Raw genomic sequence first — 21,687 nt, forward strand, 5'->3', positions numbered from 1 at the left:
TTGTTTTGGAAGTATTTCTGCTGAATCATTGCTCATGCTAGGTTTTGAAGCTGTTGCTGATTTCTTGAAAACTATTTCTTACAACAACGAATTTCAGAAACACATCACAAAATCGAAAGAACTACGTTCTCGTCCGCAGGAACATGGGTGAGGTCGATCCAGGTTTTTAAGCTTCTGTCTTAGAGTGGGCACAAGTGGAAAATTTTTGCAAGATCGATTTTCGTTTGCTGGCGTTTTTTAACGACCCATGTTGGTCGCTTTTTAGCTGACTTCTTCACAATAACAGTACCGGTATTAATTTATTTTTACAAGCGGTTGGATGTGAAATAGCGTAATTTTTTTATTTCTTACCTCACTTATCAAGAGTGCCCACATTGTGTGTGGAATGTGAATAAGATTTCTTGCCGGCTTTCATCCACTGATAATAATAGCATCACGGAGGCTGTAAAAAGGGTGCACGGTCGTTTGGTCGACAGACATTTGGTCGATAGGACGTTTGGTCGACAAGACATTTGGTCGACAGGACGTTAGGTCGACAGAACGATTCATTTTTGGGTTAGGGTTAGAGTCAGGGTTAGATTAGGGTTATGGTTAGTTAATTAACCCTAACCCTAAAATAAATCGTTCTGTCGACCTAACGTCCTGTCGACCAAACGTCCTGTCGACCAAATGTCTGTCGACCAAACGTCCTGTCGACCAAATGACCGGGTACCGTAAAAAGACCACCATAAACAAGTTCCAACGTTCAACGTCTCCTCCGCATTGAAGCGAGATTGGTTTCACCAGACATGGATTCCAGTGGTTGATCTTCATATAGAAGAGTTCGTGTGCGGGTTTCAACGTGTCTTGTAAGCGTCTTTCTGACGCACCACCTGGCACCTCCTGTGCTAGTAGGTTTTCCTTGAAACAGATGCTATTACGTAGGAATGTAGTTGTTTAGCATCATGTAGAATTGACTTCCCTTGCCTTTTGTGACGTATGATTATGTGGGTGCTGGGTACATTTTCTGTACGTATTCAAAAATTCTGTGTGTGACACTTTGTTGTGGGCAAAAATTGAAGACATGACAGGTGGAAGATTACACAGCTACATTGCTACAGTGCTACACTGATGTCATAGAACAACCACATTCAGTTCACACTGCGGTTGCGTGATGAATGATGATGCATAACTATTTTTCGCATCGTAATGGTTCGTAATTCACTTTCAAGTTTTTTATATGCTCTGTTGACCTGCTCCATTTCTTTACGAAGCACCCGTGTATAGCAAAGTGAGCAAACGCTACCGGTTGCTTCTTTCCATAGTGGCCACTGGCCAGTCCTTCGCAAGGTGGTATCGGCGAGTTATCGTTCACTTCTTCTTTCATGTGAGACAGAATTGTTCAGATTTCAGGGCAGGTGATGGAAAGCCAGGTGAGTGTAGCTTCGTCCAGTTCTGATATGCTATGTATTCCATTTGTGTGTCTAGTAAATGGGGCATTCTAGAACGACATGTTGGATGCACGTTGCACAACTTACCGAAAGCAGAAAAATCATTACCGCTTCAAAAGACAGAGAGCATGTTTGTTATATTTTCCTCGCCAGTTCCCGTCAAAGGGATTTTAAATTAAACCAATAAAAAAATGTAAAACTTGTTTGGTGCAAATAGAACCGTAGCAACAGAAGCGAGTCGAGACATCAACAACATATTTCAATCCACATTTTCTTTATAAATTGTAGACAACCGTTCATATGAAGTTGACAAACCAAGTTGTCAACCACTGACTGGTGATTAGACTCTCAAGCAAACTTTGTGTTTTGCATCTCCGTAATGTTTCTAGATCTTCATTCAACTGAACAGTTAATTTCATCGTTTTCACAAGTTGTATTCCCCTGGGCCGTGGTCAACCTCTTTTTTGATTTTTGCATAGGCCGATGCTCAATTACCAAGAGTTTACAACGTTTTTGCGTCTGGTGACGTTAAAACGATACCGTGTTACTAACTCGATTTCAACTTCCTTGTGAGACTATCGATTGCAGTTGCAAGTCATCAGAAACAACTTTGCCTGGCTGCCGGTGGAAGCCATCTGAACTGAATACTATCTTCTTTATTGATAAGGAAGTGTGAATTTTCTAGTTTGTTTCAGCGTTTTGTGAGCTATTGCAGTAGTTCAGTGTCTCGTGTTGATTGATTTTGTTTTAGACTTGTTACAGTTTTGGCAAGTTTGTGACATCACGTATCTTTGGTGAACCTCAGCAAGAAAACCAGTCCTTTTTGCATTAATTTAGTCTTTGTAGACGTTGTATCAATGTAGAAAATGGATTTATTTGCTTTCTGGTAAAAGTTATTCACACTTTGTGCTGCTTTCATGGTTGCGGCTACCGGAGGCTACTTCAAGTTTTTGAGTTTAGTTATTTATTCAGTAAAGTTTATTGCAGATGCCAGCATGTTCATCGGCAGAATACAACTCCCACCATTCCTTTTTCAATCCACCGTCTGTGTGTCTTCACTGTCTTGTAATGTAAAATATGATTTCGTGTGCAATAGCCTGGTTTCTCTACAGTAAAACTCGGAAAAGACAGCTCAACATTGCAATGATTACATTGTTGAGTGTTTAGGTACACTGTAGAGTAGCCGACTCAGCGGAGTATGTTACGAGTGTACATTACAAGGTAATGAGGCATACGGGTATTTTCGATGTCGAACAAACTATGTGATTCTCGTTAGCCAATACATTCTACGAAGATTTGGTGATTTAAATCACAAAAATACAGCAGTGGCCATTTGTGATTTGTAGTCTGTTCGGTGTAAGCAGTTTAGCGAGAAAGTTAATTAAACCCTTTGTCATGTAATTTGAATGTACTGGAAAGAGATAGAGGGTCTTGCAAGCTCTAAGCTTTCGTTAAAAGGTAAAGCTGGTGGCATACTTGATTCAAGTGTCGGATATGAGAAGATAAGGTTCTCATTGTACCAAGCCGTCGGCATTACCGCATTAGGAGAGTAGGGTGGCCAGTCCATTTCTCTCGGCCGCCTTTCCTTCAGCAATTATGCCCACCCAATTTGTTACGCCCTACCTAGAGGTGAGCCAGGTTTCGTTGCAGCATGGAAAGAGTCCCCTTTTCAGGCATTAGCCATTTATTGTAAAACCTACGAGACCCAAGATAAAAGTTAATCCTGTGGATAACGTTCTCAAGCACTAGATTCCAGCCCCATGCTACCGACAGCTCCATTCTTTGAGTGGATGCTGTTCTATTAACGTAATAAATGTATTAATAACTCCATTTCTCTACTGCATGCGTCTTCAGCAGTTGATTTTTCAGTTTCATATGAAAACAGTATTTTGAACATCATCAATGTAATTTTGCCGCTAACTGAACTTCACGATGCAAAGATTGACTTCTGTCATGTGAATCATGTCTTGTTCTTGCGGCTGTGACGTCATAGCTTCAAATCTCTGCTTTTGTTTTACTCGTAAGCACAAGGTGAGACGGTGATGATTTTTGAAAAATAACTATTTCTTTGTGACGTTATTTTGCTTCAAGCGTTTTGTTAAAGTACGCAATTGTAACATATTGTGTGGTTTTTGTTTCTGCTGGCATCTTAAATTGCAGTGGTTGTTTATCTCTACACTACAGTATTATCCGATAAATCGTTATCCATATATGATATTCGTCAAACTTTCTCGCCTTTCATTGTATATTTTTGAGATTCTCTGGATATTGGTGGTGCGCAAACATTGTATGAAACTGCTGAATGGTACGCGGATAGAAAAAGTTTGGAGTCACTGCTCTACAGTACTGTATTACCCAACAAATTATCATCCATGCCATAGGTTTATTGTAGCTTTTCATCTGCTTTACATCACATGGAAATATGTTATTTGGCGATCGTGAGGAAAAGAACATAAAATAGTAGAATTGTTAATGATATTTCTGGTTACTTTTTGTCTATGTCGTTGTAATCACCTTTTTCCAATCATCAAATATATATATAAAAAAACTTGTCGATTTGAAAATATTCCGACTTCTGCTGCCACTGCATGTGCTGCAATACTAAATTTAGCGCATAACCTTAATACAAGATCTGGGTTGTTTGATAATATCAATGTTTTATGACACATGACATTTTTTGTCAATGTGTCAATGTATTATTCACTGCAGTACATCTGCATTATGTTGTGGTTGCAATGCGTTATTCTTGTGTGAGTAGCATGACATTTTTACCAGAGCATGATAATGCTCGATAACATGAAATCAAATTGTTTTAGGACTTACGAAGGAATTATCTGCCGCTGCCATCCCATGGCCACAGGATATTCATTCACTGATCGACGCCCGATAGACAAAACACATGTTTATTTCGTAATTTTGACTTTAAAATTACATTCAATGGTCTCAAATTAAAAATTATGCGATTAATCTTTTTTTTATGATAAAGGAAGAATCAAATTGTGTCATCATTGCATATCGTAACCTAACTTATCGTTTTCATGAGCGATGTATTCAATCAATTGGATTTCTTTGTTTTTCAGAAATATGAAAACACGTATGAAGATCATTCTCCACTTAGGGAAGTCCCAGCTTCACAACCAGCAACAAATCGTTATAATGATTTGGCAGTGGAAAAACGAGTACGCGGTTGTTCAACGTAGTGTTTCTTAATTCAATTCAATTTATGTTATTCTTTGTCGGAAAGCAACAGCAATGAAAAAGTTACTAATAGTTTACGGGAACAAACCAACAAAAGGAAACGACGGCAAAACCACAGAAGTTTAAAACGTGCATGCGATGTAAATTTAAAGCATATGTCGATGAAAGTAAAGTTAAGCACGGCCACCAAGGCACCAAACCTAACAGTTTAAAATAGATGAATTAGTTGAAAGAATCAGTAGCTCCACACACCTAAAGCAACTGGAGGTGTGGCAGTTGATGTAGCCATGTGGGGACGACTGAACCTCACAACCAATACAAAAAAAGAAAAATCAAAAACACGAGCATTTAATAAACGTACGGTGAGCTTATTATACAAAAAACTATATACAGTGTTTTGTTTTTAAATAAAACGAACTGTTCGCAGCAACAACAGTGGTGTAGTTTTAAAACAGGAATCGATAACTGATGGGTTCAGGAATATACACTAATTATTATTTGAACATGATATTATACATATAGTGATGATCAATGAAAATCCACAACAGCAAATCGGTTCGCTTTAACATTGATTCAAGCGTCTGCAGGCGTTGAATCGATGTAAAAACGGCCTGATTTGCTAGCTTGGCATGATGGATACTGGATTGTATCAAATCGATAAAATTTGCTTGTTCTCAGTGAATCTATTTTTACTTTGAGTTTGCTGTTTTGAAATGTTTTGCAATATGATTATTTTGTTTAACAGAGCAACGAAGACTCTTCAGTCCATACCAACGTAAATAGTCCCTTGGTAAGAATAACTCTATCTTGTATTTTGTAACTCATCACTTAAAATCACTGTTTTTATCTTGATCAACTTGTACGAAGCTGAGTAGTTTAATTTCAGCGGCTATCAGAGGTTAGATACCTCCGAGAAACTCTAGTTATTGATACAGATAGGAAGTTTTATGTCACACAAGTTTTATGTGGACATCTATTGTTCATTTTTTATTGTTTCTTTGCGCGCTCGATATCTTCAACAAACGATGGCCAAACGTGAAACTGTTTCAGAACAATTTGAATTGTTAAGTTTTGTTTACTTCTGATTTATTTATGTTTTCTTCCATGCGCATTACTTTAAAATTCGTGTTGCTTCAAATAAAACGGGCATTCTCTTGGCGAAATTATGTTAATTTCAAGTCAGTTATAAAAAAAACTATTCAGACAGCAAATCAGTCGCTTTTTACATTGATTCAACGTCTGCAGACGTAATGTAATGTAATGTAAAATACGCCGGATTTGCTCTCTAGGAAGGTTAATGGGCAAATGTCAAGACTTTGAACAAGCGACGAAGACATTGCATAACATTAGTGCTCACGATACAACTTTTGCAGCTTCATCCTGGCTTACCGCTGTACAAGTACGAAGAAATAATTTTCAAACGGGTGAGTGCTTTGTTCCAATATCTTGCATAGGCTTTGCCTGTGCTTGGAGAAAGATATTTCTTTCGATCGCTTTAAACTCTCGTGCAGTGGAAAGTTATTTCTATTACGTAGCAAAGCCAGGCTTGTATAACTTCTGTATGTCTTGTTGTCCAAGACTGAAAAACGCTTTTTAAACGTAGGCAAACGTGATTCAAATCTCACCTTTTCTTTCACTTTATGAAAACACAGCATGCCGCGGATTAAGGATTTCATTTGTTCTGTGTTTTGTTTCCTTGGCTACAGCAGATGGTTATTATATTTTTGACGTATCCAGCTTCATACCAGGTGACAGAAGATTGACGTCAAATGAACGGTAATGCCAGGAAGCCAGTTTCATTGTCCATCTCAGTGTGACTTACGTGATCTGTATAGTCCTGCATTGAAATGAATACAATTTTGATAAGGATTGAATCATTGACCGACGCCGTGTTGTCAGGATTCAAAATCACCAAGTTTTTTCAAATTATGACGTCATTATTTCTCCCACCGGTGTATAAAGTCAATTACAAGTAGCAAGTGCGTATAGTATGCAATCTGCATTAGAGCAAGCAATTAGGTTCTGGCGGACGGCGGTGATCAAGAATTCATTGGTTTGATTCCAACCAGTGACACACTAGGTGCCTGGGTTTGATTACTTGCTTTTAAGGAAATGATCTTCATAATGTAAAAAATCATTGTTGTTTTGAAAAAGTACTACTCAGGTTAAAAAAATAAAAATGAAACGAACATGTTGAATGTCCATTGGTATGTGTAAATTTATTAGTCGTGTCTACTTCTGATTCTTACGGGACTGCTGTGATTGTTTAGGGCTTCTCAGGTTTAGGATTCACAATAGCTGGAGGAAGCGACGATCCTTTGGCGGAGGATGATGCCAGCATCTACATCACTGACATAATCCCCGGTGGTGATGCAGCATTAGATGGGAGACTGAGGTGGGTTTGTTGACGAAACCTTTCAAGCAAAATTTTCTGCAATTCCTCAGTTTTTTTTGTGTTGTCAAACTAAAAAAATGAACTGGAGATCCTTAAAAAAATGAAACGTTTAACTAAATGAATAATACGCATTCGTTTCGTCATCGAATTCTTCTTGACCGATGCAATTTTGTGCGATAGACTAAGTTATGACATTCCTCCTGTTGCAGAGTGAACGACGCTATCATGGCAGTGAACGGGGTGGACCTGCGTTGTGCCCACCACGCTGATGCGGTACTTGCATTGAAGACAAGCGGAACAACAATCATGTGAGTAAATTGGTTGAAATTGCTAGCGTGAGTACCTATTCTTGACTGTTCCCAAGTTCCAGCATGATTTTGTTTGAGCTAAAGCTGCTGGTGACCACACAAGTCAACTATGCACATGCCAGATGCCACACTGCCACAGGTTGGGCCTTCATCGTGCTTTGATGTTTTAAAAGGCGCATCTCCTCAACTCTGAAGTTAATCAAGATGCCGTGACGAGTCGATTGATACTATTTGCTGTAGCAAGCAATGACAAAATGACGCTAGAGATAATACATGAAGAGCGGAAAATGAACTGCCTTAGATAAATAAAAACAACTAGTACAATAGCTTTCACACAGACTGTTATTTTGCAACAAGCGCCAGTGATAGATTCACATTGTACTTTGGGCGTTTAGCGCTTAAGCGCTTTTGATTGTTCAGTAGATTTTTATATGCAATTTCAATTAACTTTTGGAGAACGCGCTTATTAGTCAGGAAGATGACCGTATAACGCTTTGAGTGTTGTGACTTAAGCTATGATGGAACGAGATTCAGTGGCGTTACTTTATGGTCTTCAACATGACCTGGCCGGGTATCGAACCCATGTCTACCGACTTAGGGGCGGCCACCCATCCACAAAACCACCGAGCCCGAGAATTGATAGAAATAGAAGCACACTCAACAAATCTTGTTATTGCTTTTTAGACTCCACATCCGACGTCTACTCGGTCAGCCCCCTTTAGGCTCTCCCTCAGGAGACTCTGCCTCCCAAAACCATTGGGGTTATACTTCTCCACACGATATTGCTGAAGAAAGAATAGACATTAGACTTGTAAAAGGCACAAAAGGTAAATCATTGAAGATCCGATAATAAACTTTCTTAAGCACGTCATTGCAAAAAATAAGAGATCCACAAGAGTTTTTTGCTCGGAGCCGGGTTGCGTATCTGAATGGCTATCTTGACGTCATCATCTTCACCTGGTGTTTTCTTTTGCTATGTGCATTTGTCACTTGCTGAGGTTAAAAGTGTTTGGCACACGGCTATCGTGAACATACCACTACATGCAAACAAATATTTTCATTACTGTTTATCAACAGTCTAGTTTAAATGCAGGCTATTTAATGATCTTTTCTGGTCCTGTGAACTTAACTCAGGCTGTCTGCTTAAGGCGATTTTCTAAATGACAGCAGTATTGACAGGTGCATCGCTAATAAAACAGTAGCTGTGCCAATATTTTTAAGATTGATGGATTGGTGATGTTTGGTTAGTAATACACTTCAATGCAAGTTGGTCTGTTGCGCTGTTTTCTGTGTTTTTTCCTGTTTGTTTGTATCAGAAGTTTTCACTTTCTTGCCTCATGAGTTTTTTTGTCTAGGTCTGGGCTTTAGTATAGCTGGAGGGGTGGGGAACCAGCACCTCCCAGGTGATGACAGCATCTTCGTGACCAAGATCATCAATGGAGGAGCTGCAGAGATGGATGGAAGGTTGAGAGTGGGAGACAAAATTTTAATGGTATGTGTCTTAGAAAGAAAATGTTTTGAAGCATGATTTGACGTGAGTTACAAGCGTTCACTGCTAATTAAAATCACCGACCAGAGCATGACTTGGTGATGATAAGTTTGTTACAATTCCATCTTAAGATGGTAAATTGTCACAATTTTATGGATGTATTTTTTTGGTTATGCAGAATGCTTCACAATTTTGTTTGTCCCTTTTCATTGATTGTAATAATTGCGTGTAAGCTGCGTCATCTGGCGGCTAGGTCTTGCAAAAACAAACGTCGCCACTGGCACCAACTCGCAAAGAAACAAACACGTGCATTCGAGGAGAATCTAACTTAGTGGCCTGCGACAAAATTTTGAACGTTCCATTCACTTTAGAGTTTAGATGAAGATTGTAATTTAAATTTCATCTGTGTCACCTTGCATTGTGTCAGGGTGGAGGGTGGTTAAACATTGCAACTGTTTCTCTTGGTGCTGAGATACTTCTCTTATGTCAGTTTCATTGAGGTGGCGAGATTCTCGATTTTCAGTTTGTTCCATTCAATAAGAATAAAGCATCATCAATTTTGTAATGGTAGTAAGAAAAATATGTTTGTCTCTCCAGACAGCAAATAAGTCATCTTTTACATTGATTCAACGTCATTGAGTAAATGTTGTATCAATGTAAAAATCGACTGATTTGCTATCTGATTTGCCCCCTATAAACCATCCGTTTATATCTTTTTAGGTTGATGACAATTCCCTACGTGACGTCACACACGAAGCTGCTGTCTCCGTTTTGAAATCTACTTCCGACGTTATCATTCTCAGGGTTGCCAGGCATCCCTCCTACCACGTATTCCAAGGGGCTTACGCGACACAGGACGAACACAACGGCCTTACGAATGGCGCCGGAGAAGAAGATGGTTTAAGCAACGACCCTGGCAGCCACGATACCTCTGAACACAATCTTCAGCCAACCACTGGAGAGATGCGGTCACTGGTTGATTCTATTGCGACTCCTACCGCATGTCACGAACAACAAACAGGTTTGTAGCTCAACGAATGTTTGTCATTATGATGATAGGCGCAGGCAATATGTTGTTTAGTCAATTCCGTAAAACAAAAGGATGTAACTGTTTGATGCTAGTAGGACGTCAAATCAATTGAAATGACAGATTTTTCTGTCTAGGTATTTTGACTTCCCATTGTTGTACTCTTACTGTTGCTTGACTAGTTTAGTGCTTTATGTTCATTTTAACTTTGTTGTCGTTTTCAACTGAGTTTCTCATCTCAGATGATGCTCTTCTCATACATCCTGAGACAGTGCAAATTCGCCACGAAGATGAAGATGCGCAAAACCTCTCTCACGAAACGTCAGCTTACCAATTATCTCAACCAACCAGCGTCAATGAAGCCTGGTCCAGGTCACTAGCAAGATATGCATCCTACTACATAAGTTAATGTTTTGTTTAATGCTGCCAAGCGTGTTATCTTCGGTTAGCCACTTACATATTTGGATCGCAGGCGTTGCGCGCGCCAACGTTGAACAGCGTCGTAAAGTCTTCATGCGCTATTCGTAGTGACTTGTCACATACGACAGAGGCCCGTTTAGAGTTGGTTAGTTGATGCCAATTTTTTTGTTTCAAGTAATCACGGCCTTCATCATAGGAAGTTTTGTTATTTATTTCTATTAAACTAATGAAGAGTTGCTTTCAGAGAGCCTCGAACTGTCATCCTGCACAAGACAAGCGCCGGTCTTGGGTTTAACATAGTTGGGGGAGACGGCGGAGATGCTATCTACATTTCTTATGTGCTGGCCGGGGGAACTGCCGATCTCAGTGGAGAGCTGCACAGGGGGGATCAAATAGTATCGGTAAGGGGATGATAATTAATAAGACTCACAATTCTACGTTTTATTAATCTTAATTTTTAAATCGATAGTGAAGGTTTGAATAACATTGTAATCGTGGAAAAGCAGTGAGGCTGGCTTATGCCCACACCCTTGTAGTGATGCAAGCCGCGCCGTGTACGCGGCCGCTTTTGACTTTTTCGCCGCGTGCCGCGCCGCGTGGAGGGTTGAAATGACAAAGCCCCGCCGCTTGCCGCGTAAACTGTCGTAAACGTAAACTTTCAACTTTTCAAGAAAATCAGTTATGAAACTTCAAATTTAAATATTGGAAACACGGATCAATTTTTTTTCCTTCGGACACCCTAAGCTGGAAAGCTGTGCAAATGCAAATTGCAAATGGCTTGCAGTTGACACTTGACAGAGTTTTAGGGCTGGCTTGTCAGGGAAGCTGTACGAATGTTTTTGGTTAATAGCCTAGCTGATAAGCTCAGCTCCCAGTTACCAGGCTATAGGCCTAGCGCAACTACCGCATTAGTTACTATAACAGTTAGCCCAGTGAGTTCAGGCTATAAGTTTTACTCTTGTGAGTGTAGTTCATATAGCCACTGACATTAAAATTGCATTATTGCTTACAAAAAGTGTTCAAAAGTCCTGATGCTGGATCCAGGAACATTCTATTTGTCTTAGTTTGTATTATGTCTTAGAACTTAGATGCATTGCTGATAAGAGAATAGGCTATGATCTGGTTAGCCTAGCCAATTAGTGCACAACTGTACTGGTAGGTTACCAGTTATATGCCATGGGTGCTTTTTGCTACAATTGACTTTCTAAAAAATAACGCGTTAAAATATTTTTTTTAAATTTTGTAATTTGCGGTGTGCGGTGCGGTGCAGTGTCAAAGTTCCAGATAAATTCCGGTGTGCGGTGCGCGGATAGATGAGTCAGTTGCGGTGCGGTGTGCGGATAAAAATTTTGGGTTCGCTGCATCTCTACACCCTTGCATTATTCTGCCAAGGCACAGCTGCCTGGGTAGGGGAAGGTCGGAACCTGCCGGCCACCTTTTCTTTCTGATGCATATCTTCTAGGTTTCTCAATATTTTTGTCTAAAAATTGGTTTTGCAATGCCTTTTGGTGTAAATTACTTTGCAACAAAACTACCATTTCAGAAATTTCTTCAATTTACGCTTGAAAACATAAACACTCGCCAAGTGGATTATCGCTCCCCACATGCAGGGAGCGATAAGATATGTGTAGAATGTAGATACCCATAAGACCCAACTACTTAATAAACAAATAAAGTATTTTTACATAGAAATCACGAAGCTATATCAAAGATATAAGAAAAATATGTCATAAGATACTTGAACAACCCCTATTACAAGTACAGTACCAACCAGCAAATATTGCCTTTCCACATTGGTTCAACGTCTGCAGGCGCTGAATCATGGTAACTTGCATTAAATATTTCAAAAAATTAAAAGCACCAACTAGCTTAAAAATGCGACAAAAGCAAATCATACCAAATGTAGAATCAAGTGAAAGTAAAGAAACAACAAAAGTACAGTAACCACTAGCCATTTTATACAATGACAGCTGACACCTATATATCACGGCTTGCAGCCCCCCCCCCCCCCCATAAAATGAGACTCAAGGATTTCGACCTGACGTTTTAAAAATGAAACAACCCCTGAAGAAAAAAAACTAACTCTGTGACCCAAAAAAAAAAGACTTCAGTTTTATTTTTTCATGAATACATTACCGATCATTGAAAAAAATTTACCTTTTCAACAGAAAAAGAACAACTCCTCATGGCTCTTTAACTTTCAGTACAATTTTAACATAAAGACTAAGGGAAAGTTTCCAAGCATAAAATATAGAATGACGTCAAAAAACGCATAAAAAATTAATTTCTATCGAAAAAAGGGGTGGATCTTGGCTCCCACACTCCTATTTTTGATGACCATCTATTCCACAGCTTTCATAGCGCCTGGCGAACACTCATAATGTACACTTGGCGGTGGAACCGAGTTTTGTGATAAATTTGAGCGGATATGTTCATTTTTTTTTTTTTGGCAACGTTAGTGTTGTATATCATCATTGTGTGGTCTGATTCATTTACACGTGAAGATTGTGCAATTTTGTTCTCTGAGTTGTTTGTATGCAATAAACCACCATCTCTATAAACAAAGAGCTGCACCGTTTGATCCAGGAAATGTGAGTTTGATACCCCATCGGATCATACTATGTCTCATAAATATTTGACTAATGGTGAGTCGTATTGTACTCAACTGCGTCAAAACTGTCTGCATTCTACAGCGTATAGAACAAGTTATCACAGACACATGGCAACACTTAAACAAACATTGCGACCTCTGTTTCCAGGTGAACGGGATTGACTTGACACGAGCCAGCCATGAAGAAGCTGCCTTAACTTTGAAAGGGGCCGGAGAACTTGTAACCATCATCGTGCAATACAGACCGGAAGGTAGGAAGACTGTTTTTGAGGTTGCTTTAGCGTTGATCCAACGTCGGTTTGTCCAATATTCTTATGCCCATCTAGTCAGGAAATCAGTATTTTTTTACATTGATTTAACGTTGACGTACGATGAATCAATGTAGAGAAGGATTGATTTGTTTGCTTGTAGTAGATAACACTGTGCAATAAACTTTTAACTTTGTAAAATATAAACAATTTGTGGATGCAACTTTATAAGTTTGAGGGCTCTAGTTTCAAGTCTACTTTTATATTTTATGATCGCGCCGAGATTTTTTCAAACCAGTGTTTTAACATTTTTCAATACATTGCTTGAAAATGCTGTATGAAACAAGCGACATACAAACCTTCTTTGTGATGTTTTACCGTTTCAGTGGTTTTCAATCTTCTTCGCACCGCGACGCCCTAACAGCAATGACTGTAGCTTCGCGATCCTCCATTTAAAATTTTCAGTAAAAGCATATTATTATTTAATATTCAATGCAAATTTTCACGAAGTTTGATTAATGTCGGCGTCCAGACTATGTCTCGTTTCGCTGTTCTAAAATGTCTTGCAAAATCTTGGCAAATCCAAAGGCGCCACTTTGAAGATAACAAGTCACAAGTCACACACTTTTTTGGTCGCAAAGGAAAACATAAAAAAAGATTGTTTAGTTTAGCAGCGCTCATAAGATCGCAAGACGCAAGAAAGCAACATCAAACCTGTTAAAGCTTAATTGCTGCAGCAACGCTAAACGCAGTCTTTGTGAGAAAGACTAACCAATAACCATTGCGAACATACACATTCAATGAAATCTGTTAGAAAACTCTCGCCCACCCAGAATCCCTTCCTTCTAAGAAAAAATCGACGCCTATGCCGCCACGTAACAAAGAGAGTAAATGCTTGCGGTATGTAGGTAGAAAAAGATAGTAATTATATTGAACAATGTCTACGAACGTTGCGTCTTCTACAACACAACGTTGCCGGTCGAAACTTCTCGTCCTGGCGGCGGGGTCGACATCTCCAATGGAGGTCGACGGCGGCCTCCAGGCTATTGAAGTGTTGCAGGCTTTTCGGGAAGGACGTGATTCACGGATTGCACGTTGGTTCGGGAGTCCTTGTCTCTCTTGACTAGATCTGGAGAAGCTCGAACGCCGATGGGTCCGCCACGGGCCATTGGTTAGCAATGACTAGATATCTTCAACTAATTGTAGTTAAGTTCGCATACTCTTATGTTACTGCAAGGGTTTGAATCATGCGGCCGCAGGCTTTTGGTGCAGCCCGCGATGCATTTTTACATTTTGAAATAATTAACAAAAATTACAGTACATGTTTTTTCTATATATTTAAGAAGATAAAATGCACTATAAAATTGCTCTAGAAATATGAAAATGCCCATCAAACTTCACACGACTATTCAGCGCTATTGTCGCGCCATTTTATTGCTGCTAGAAACTCATATTGTTACATTACAATCACATTGCCTATTTACTTTTTGTGTCGTTATCGCAATAGCAACTTTGGTATTTGCTGAGTCAGTTCTTCAAGAGTTTAGTTTTTTTCCGCAGTTTTGAGAGTTAATTGCCAGGTTTTTATTCTCTAGGTCCGTCGTTTTGTTTGCGTTATTTTTCGTGTTTTTTTACGTTTGTACTATGTTTTTCCATCTCTTTGTTTTTGCTACTTTCTCTTGCGATCCAACGTTCTTGTTGTGTTGTTAGTATCGTTTTCATTGCGTTTTAACTTTGTTATTTTATTTATTGACTTCTTATTGCGTATTGCGGCCCTCAGGTTAACTTACAAGTGTTCATTTGGCCCTCAGAGCAATTTGAGTTTGAGACCCTTGATCTACTGCTTGTGCATTGTTGCGGCATTATCATTACTCCATTTGGCCTACGCATGCAAAAAGGTTGCTTACCCCGACTGTAGACTTTTGGATTATTTTCAATCATCAATCATTGGTTTGTTTCTCATGGCCTTCTCGCTCTATTTTACTTCAAAGAAACCTGGTTTTCATCCCGAAACATCAGGGTCAACCAGTTGTTTGCAGCTATTCCTATATTTCTCTCTATTGTTGATATATTTGATAGTTGACATGTAATTCCACGTCACATCTGAAAGGCAACGGCCTTGACTGGATGAAATCCTGTTGTTGGATTGGATGAAATTGACTGGATGAAAAGTGAGGCTTCCCGTGACAGCATCGAGTTTTGAACTCGGGCCGGTGTCTTATGAAATGCTTTCTCCCGTAAAGGCATTTCCCCTCGCCGATGGCTATAGTTATTAGTTAGCGTTAGCAAAGTTATCCAGCTGTAAAACTTGTGAATTTTTAACTTACAAGTATGTTCGATATTATTTTCGATAACTTGATCATAAACCGGCATAACTGAGCCACAACACAACATGAAACGCTACAAAAAGGGCTATATGCGTAGTCCTAAACGTTCGCTATTGTGTTTATGCATTTTATATATAATGTAAAATATTGTGTTGTTGCTCAGTTATGTTTGTTTATGGTTAAAAAAGTAACCTCTCTATCCAAATTGTATTAATTAGAAAACACTGGAATTTTATTCAGCATAAGCATTTCGTTAAGCAGAAATTTACAACGCATATTCAATAAAGCATAATTGCCATTACAATATAAAGCTGTAGTCGTCATTCTCTTTTTGTTCGTCGTATGTATTAACTTTTTTCTTATCTCTGATAACCGCCTAGAACAGGGGTTCCCAACCTTTTTATGTTCTCGTACCACTTAGCCACCACGGATTGTCAACACGTACCACTATTTTCAAAACAACTAATTTGATCCAATATTAAATTATTTGCAAGATGATGAATCTGGATGTAAAGTCAGCGAAAGTAGCAAAATTACCAACAAAACATCACAGAGTCCATTACACCACACAGCACAGAACGCATCAGAATAACAAAGAAAAAGACACAACTAAACACAAACACAATAGGCTACAACTAAATTTAATGAGATTTTTGTTTTTGTTTATCTTTCACCAGTTGATCGATGCGTGGGATAGCTTTGCTAATAGCACATCTGAAGTCATGTCCAGGGGCACTTAGTCGGTTTCGATTTTTTGATTTGATGTTCATAAGAATGGAAAATCCCTGCTCGCATTCCGAAGTAGAAGGAAAAATCAGTAGTTGTGGAACAGCGTCGGAAGCTAGCGTTGGGTATGAAGAAGCCATACTAAGCCAGAAGTTTATTGCAGAACATTCTTTGCATTGTTTTTTTGCTGTCTGATCTTCCTGCACGTCTATCAGTTCCTCTTGTTCCCCTGTACCGACAGGTAGGTCGGCTGGGTCCACTGAGAAAGGATCTGATTGGGCAGCTTGTTGTATCTGGAAAGTAATGCTGCAATTCAGCAGTTAGCAGCGAGAGGTGCTGGGTAATTTCTCTGGAAAAGTCATTACTGATTTCCATTTCAAGGGCTGACAGAAATTTAACATACCATAGCGCTTGTTTTCCACATTTTTCCTCCATAATTCCACCTTTTGGATAAAAGGTCCCAGTTTTGAAACAAAGTGTACGACAGTGCAGTTTTGCCGTTGAAATGACAGATTTAAATGATTGAACGCTTCAAATAGCCCATATCTGACAAATAAGCCACTCTTGCAATGAATTCCTCGTCCTCCAGATCGTTTTGAAATTCATGGTCTTTCTGTTGGAAAAATAAAAGTAATTCATTCCTCATTTTAAAAAGACGCTTAGTTGTATTTCCTCGAGAGAGCCAGCGCACTTCTGTGTGATAGAGAAGACAAGTGTGGTCTGAGCCGAGATCTTCACGAAGAACCTTAAACAATCGAGTATTTAGAGCTGATGTTTTAACAAAATTTACGATTTTGACTACCTTGTTCAAGCACATTAACAACTTTGCAGGAAGAACCTTTGTGCAAAGAGCAAACCTGTGTATGAAACAGTGAATACTTATGACGCGAGGTAACACAGCTTTGACATGGGCTTGAAATCCAGACTTTCAACCGAGCATAGAGGGACCCCCATCTGTCGTACATCCGACAAGATTTCCCCAATCCAGTTCATTTTCCATGAAAAAATTATCCAAAGAGTTGAAAATATCTTTTCCTTTTGATGTAGTGGACACCTCATGATTCAACAATAATTCCGTTTTTACAGCATCGTTCTGTGTAAAGCGGACGTAGACAAGCAGTTGGCAGCAGTTTGTGACTTCTGTAGATTCATCAAGTTGTAAGGCAAATCCAAACTTCGAATCTCTTACTCCTGCAATCACTTGGTCAGTGATATCAACTGACATTTCCTCGATGCGTCGTTTCACAGTATTGTTAGAAAGCGATACACTATCCAACTTTGCCACTGAATCTTCTCCAATCAAATTTCTGAGTAATCTCTTTGCTGCTGGCAAAACAAGTGACTCCGCAATGACATGAGCTTTTTTGTTTTGGGCCACCAGAAGAGATACTTCATAGGATGCCTTCACAATTCCGGCATTATTTCGGTAAAACTGGCCTGTGTTGTGTGATCCATGCGCTGTCGCTTCACGTTCTCCCCAAGTCGCTCAAAATAACTCTTATCTCGATTCATCTCATCTGCATGATTGGACTCAAGATGCCGCTTAAGCAAACTTGGTTTCAAAGCTGCATTTGAAAGGGTTTTCATACAGATCACGCACTGAGGTAAGCTATCTCCACGATGTTGAATAGCAATGAAGCCACACTTAATATAATCTGCGCTATACTTTCGCTTCAACATTTTCAAAAATTTAGACAAAAATGTAATGCTGTTCAGGATTCAGCCACTTCTTCTTCTTCAATTGCCTTGCCTGAACCAGGCATCGACGGCCTCAGATGAATAATTAGACCAAATGTTCCTATTATATGTTGCATGGATAATTGTTTCTGTCTTGTCGTTAAATTGTTCCAGATGTGTTTGTCTTTGTCTGCCAGGTGCCCGCTTTCCAAAATTCAGCCACTACACGTCGGAAAACCAACATCAGAATAAACGCAATTCTGCAATTGCACAGACCACATTGCACACGTAATAGTTTCGTCACAGACACCATTGACATTGCACACATAATAGTTTCGTCACAGACACCATTAAGTTCGCGCAGCAGCATTCTATTAATAACAATGACAGCAGGGAGCAAGATCGACAAAAGTAGCTTACTGAGTGCAGAGAATTTAGTACGGAAAGAAATAAAAGTGTTGTTCGCATATTTTAGAAACTCAAAATTAAATAATTGTTGCAATAGGCCTACTTTATTTGACAATACTACTAGTACATATCGCATGCAACGGAGAGCTGCTCGCGTACCACCTGAAAAGCTCCCGCGTACCACTAGTGGTACGCGTACCACCGGTTGGGAACCCCTGGCCTAGAAACATGGTTTTAAGTTTCGAGTTTGTGGCTTTGTGAGCTCATATTGGACGCTTTTTCTTCTGTTTTATGTGCGAGCACCAGTAACAAACACTTAAACTCACACGTTTTAACACGATCTTTCAACGTACTCAGCCGACGTCATTTTATTGAAATGCAACTATTTAAATACATTTCATGCTTCTGTATCGTCATCCTTACATTGCATGAAGTTACAATTCCTTTTCTGTTACGTCATAGAGCATCCGGCCAATTCGCAGGACACTGAGGGACGATATCCGCTAATGTCACTGTGCCATCTGTTTGATTCAGTTTGTCAAAACAACAATAAGGGAACGTGCTGTGATAATAAGGTTGCTAACAACAGCTCAGCGTCAAAAACTAGTGTGTGGAGTTTCGTTTATGACGTTTTGTACACTTTGTCGTTTGAAATTGATCCGTTTTTTTGTCTAAATGTTTTCCGACGTTCAGTCAACGTAAAAAAAAAAAAAATTTACTGATTTGTAAATATCAATGGTAAGGTGATATTATTGTTGGTAGCCGGCAGATGTAAGTTTAACCAAACGAATCAGGCTATCCACAATGGAGGTATCACATTTTAGGAAATGTTGACGAATGAATGAATCCCATACCAGATTGTTAGTGCAAGAAAGTTCAGCGAAGAATTGAAAGTTTATGATTGAAAGGCAAACAGCAATAGAACCTTGTGTAGGAATGAAAGTGCCAATTCAGAGCGCTCGGCTTTTCTGACTGCATGCTTTTTTAGAAGATAAATTTATCACAAGATGCATAATATGACGCACATCATGAGCCTAATGACAATGTGACAGTTTCAACAACCTTCAATGACGTGACATGACATTTGAAGAGCTTTAGTCGCAAATGATGACATTCATCCCGTTTGCAAATAAGGTTCAGAATGACAGTCTGTTTCAGCTGGTGCATCAGTTGGCCTACGCTACAAATGAGTTTATGAAGTAATATACATCATGGGATCTCTGTTGTGGCAAACCGAAAGGCTAGACTTACAAATGAGTTTATGAAGTGATATACATCATGGGATCTCTGTTGTGGCAAACCGAAAGGCTAGACTTGGTGTTTGGCGACAATGCTTGCTTTCTATCAAGTAAACTAGAGAAATAGCGAGTCGAAAACAAATTTGCGGCTCAAAAACTTGCACAGGCTTTTCAAGGAAGTCTCTTGCATATCCTGTTTATTAAAACTTTTAGCATAATAATAGCTTATTTAAATCAGCTTTACCCTCAGTTACCAGATGGAGCCATGCATGCGGCGCACCGGCTTTGTACTTCACGTTTAACACTTGCCTGGACAGGTCAGCGTTAGAGGCCAGAGCCTTTGTAGGGCTTTACCTTTTTATTCTCTACCGAAGAACATCACAATATACTTAACTCGCGTGTTTCGACTCTGCAGATATGGTTTAAACTGCATTATCAAGGCGTATACTTCACTTAATTAAACAAATTATTTGTAATTGTTGACCGTGCCTAAACGAAACGCTATGAGTGAAACAGAAGCGGGGAAAGTTACAGTCACAAAGGTTGCCAACAAGAGCAAAGAAAAGGGATCCACACAGTTCATCAGAAAATTAACTACGAGGTTATCGACCCGTCGATCTAAGCGGCAAAAGAAAAGTACGCTTCTTGTGGAAGGACAGGGCTTTTCTGGCGGAAAATGTAGCAATGAAGTTGAAGGTTTGAATTACAGAAATCTTTTATTTTTTATAATTTTTGAGTCTGCATAATTTTGTAGTGTTTGAAGTTATGCGTTTGTATTTGTTCGCTATGTTTGGAAGTTACAGACACGTGTGTTCACTTGAACAATGCGTATTCATTTTATGTCTGCATGTCCTAGCCCAAGTGGACTCTTTGCGACTCAAAAGCTATGGGTTAGAATCTGTTTTGCAGCTCGGTTATTGACAACCCATAGCTACTAGAAAGAGTGAAAATATTCGCAATTTTGTTCTGCTGCACATAACCTCATGCTGAAGACGAAGTTATATTACCACAGTAAAGCGATATGAATCTTGATACTGCATAACAATGTTTCATATTTCTCAAAATGCCAATTTCTGATGAAATAATGATGTTTCACATCAATTTAACAACAAAGTCAAGCATCTGTTGTATGGAGTTGAAGCGTGTGCAAGGCAAAGAGCGAGATGGAATTTGGTAAATGTCACATCGCGACGCCTCTAAATTATTTATATCACTTCATTGCAGTTGTGAATTTAGTTCAATGGTGAATAATGCAAAACGACAACTGTCGCTTTTTCCTTGTTTCATTATCTCCTGATCCAGATGGTTTCTTTAAGTTTATTTTCTTATTAATGTTAACTTGTATTGTTCCACGTGACGCATTTTACCCGCGCACCTCTTTATCATGTCATTTCAAACCGCAACATCCATGTTAAAGACAGTTATAAGATTGTTAGTATTTCTTCTAAGTATCGTTAGTCACGTGATCATATGACGCTGACATGTGATAATTGTGATATGTTAATGGGTTTAAAAAAAGAGGACATATTTCTCACCTCGCCCGACTGTGACGAGCGCACGTAGAAACAATGTTGCCATTGAAGATTTTTTTGTTGAGTTTGCGTTGTCAATCATACAGGATTGGTGGAAAAACAAGTCTGTTTCGGTGTAATACAATTTTTTTATCTTAATGTTGTTAGCTTTCAAGTTAAAAGGCATGCCTGAAGGTGGACACGAAGATTGGCTTCCTTGCCTTCCCGTCCACTTAATCTAAATCTTCAACCACCGGGTGTAAGCCCGGATACGACAAACAAAAAAAAGTTAAAATCTTTCTGAACATTTTCTTTTCATTTTGATCAAAAAGATCGATTGGAAGAGCAAGCATGCTGTACAGGTGTACAGCATGGAAATTTAAAACTTTTGCTTGGGACCCAACTGGACACGTGTGCTTTCACAATAACTGTCATTTTAAACGGTTTGGCGACGTTGAATCAATGTGCAGCTGTAACAAGATAAATTTCGAACGCGTGGTTGAGTTAGTGCAAGGTGCATGTTTCCTGCTTAATGATCTTTTCTTCTGTTAATTATCCTTGTGAAGTGGCTTGGCTTTCAATAATTAACGAGAGCACGACGTGTGAAATTTTAACTCCCATGAGAAGTTTTTTGAGAAGCTTCGGTTGAAGGTCGATTTTTGAAGCAGAAACAT

At 39.2% G+C, this 21,687-nt stretch overlaps 1 protein-coding gene across 1 annotated transcript in view; it reads left to right on the forward strand.

Moving 5' to 3' along the window:
- Nucleotides 1–21,687, forward strand: part of LOC145766243 (disks large homolog 4-like) — a 64,388-nt gene that overhangs the window by 21,051 nt on the left and 21,650 nt on the right. The window contains exons 4-14 of the mRNA XM_082577913.1: nt 4,511–4,609; nt 5,374–5,418; nt 6,002–6,052; nt 6,899–7,023; nt 7,233–7,331; nt 8,016–8,158; nt 8,687–8,823; nt 9,541–9,841; nt 10,090–10,219; nt 10,512–10,668; nt 13,027–13,129. Coding sequence (XP_082434039.1) covers nt 4,511–4,609; nt 5,374–5,418; nt 6,002–6,052; nt 6,899–7,023; nt 7,233–7,331; nt 8,016–8,158; nt 8,687–8,823; nt 9,541–9,841; nt 10,090–10,219; nt 10,512–10,668; nt 13,027–13,129 — 1,390 coding nt within the window. The remainder of the gene's footprint in view (nt 1–4,510; nt 4,610–5,373; nt 5,419–6,001; nt 6,053–6,898; nt 7,024–7,232; nt 7,332–8,015; nt 8,159–8,686; nt 8,824–9,540; nt 9,842–10,089; nt 10,220–10,511; nt 10,669–13,026; nt 13,130–21,687) is intronic.

Source organism: Aplidium turbinatum, chromosome 3 (genome assembly GCF_918807975.1).
Source record: "Aplidium turbinatum chromosome 3, kaAplTurb1.1, whole genome shotgun sequence".
Classification (NCBI taxonomy): domain Eukaryota; kingdom Metazoa; phylum Chordata; class Ascidiacea; order Aplousobranchia; family Polyclinidae; genus Aplidium; species Aplidium turbinatum.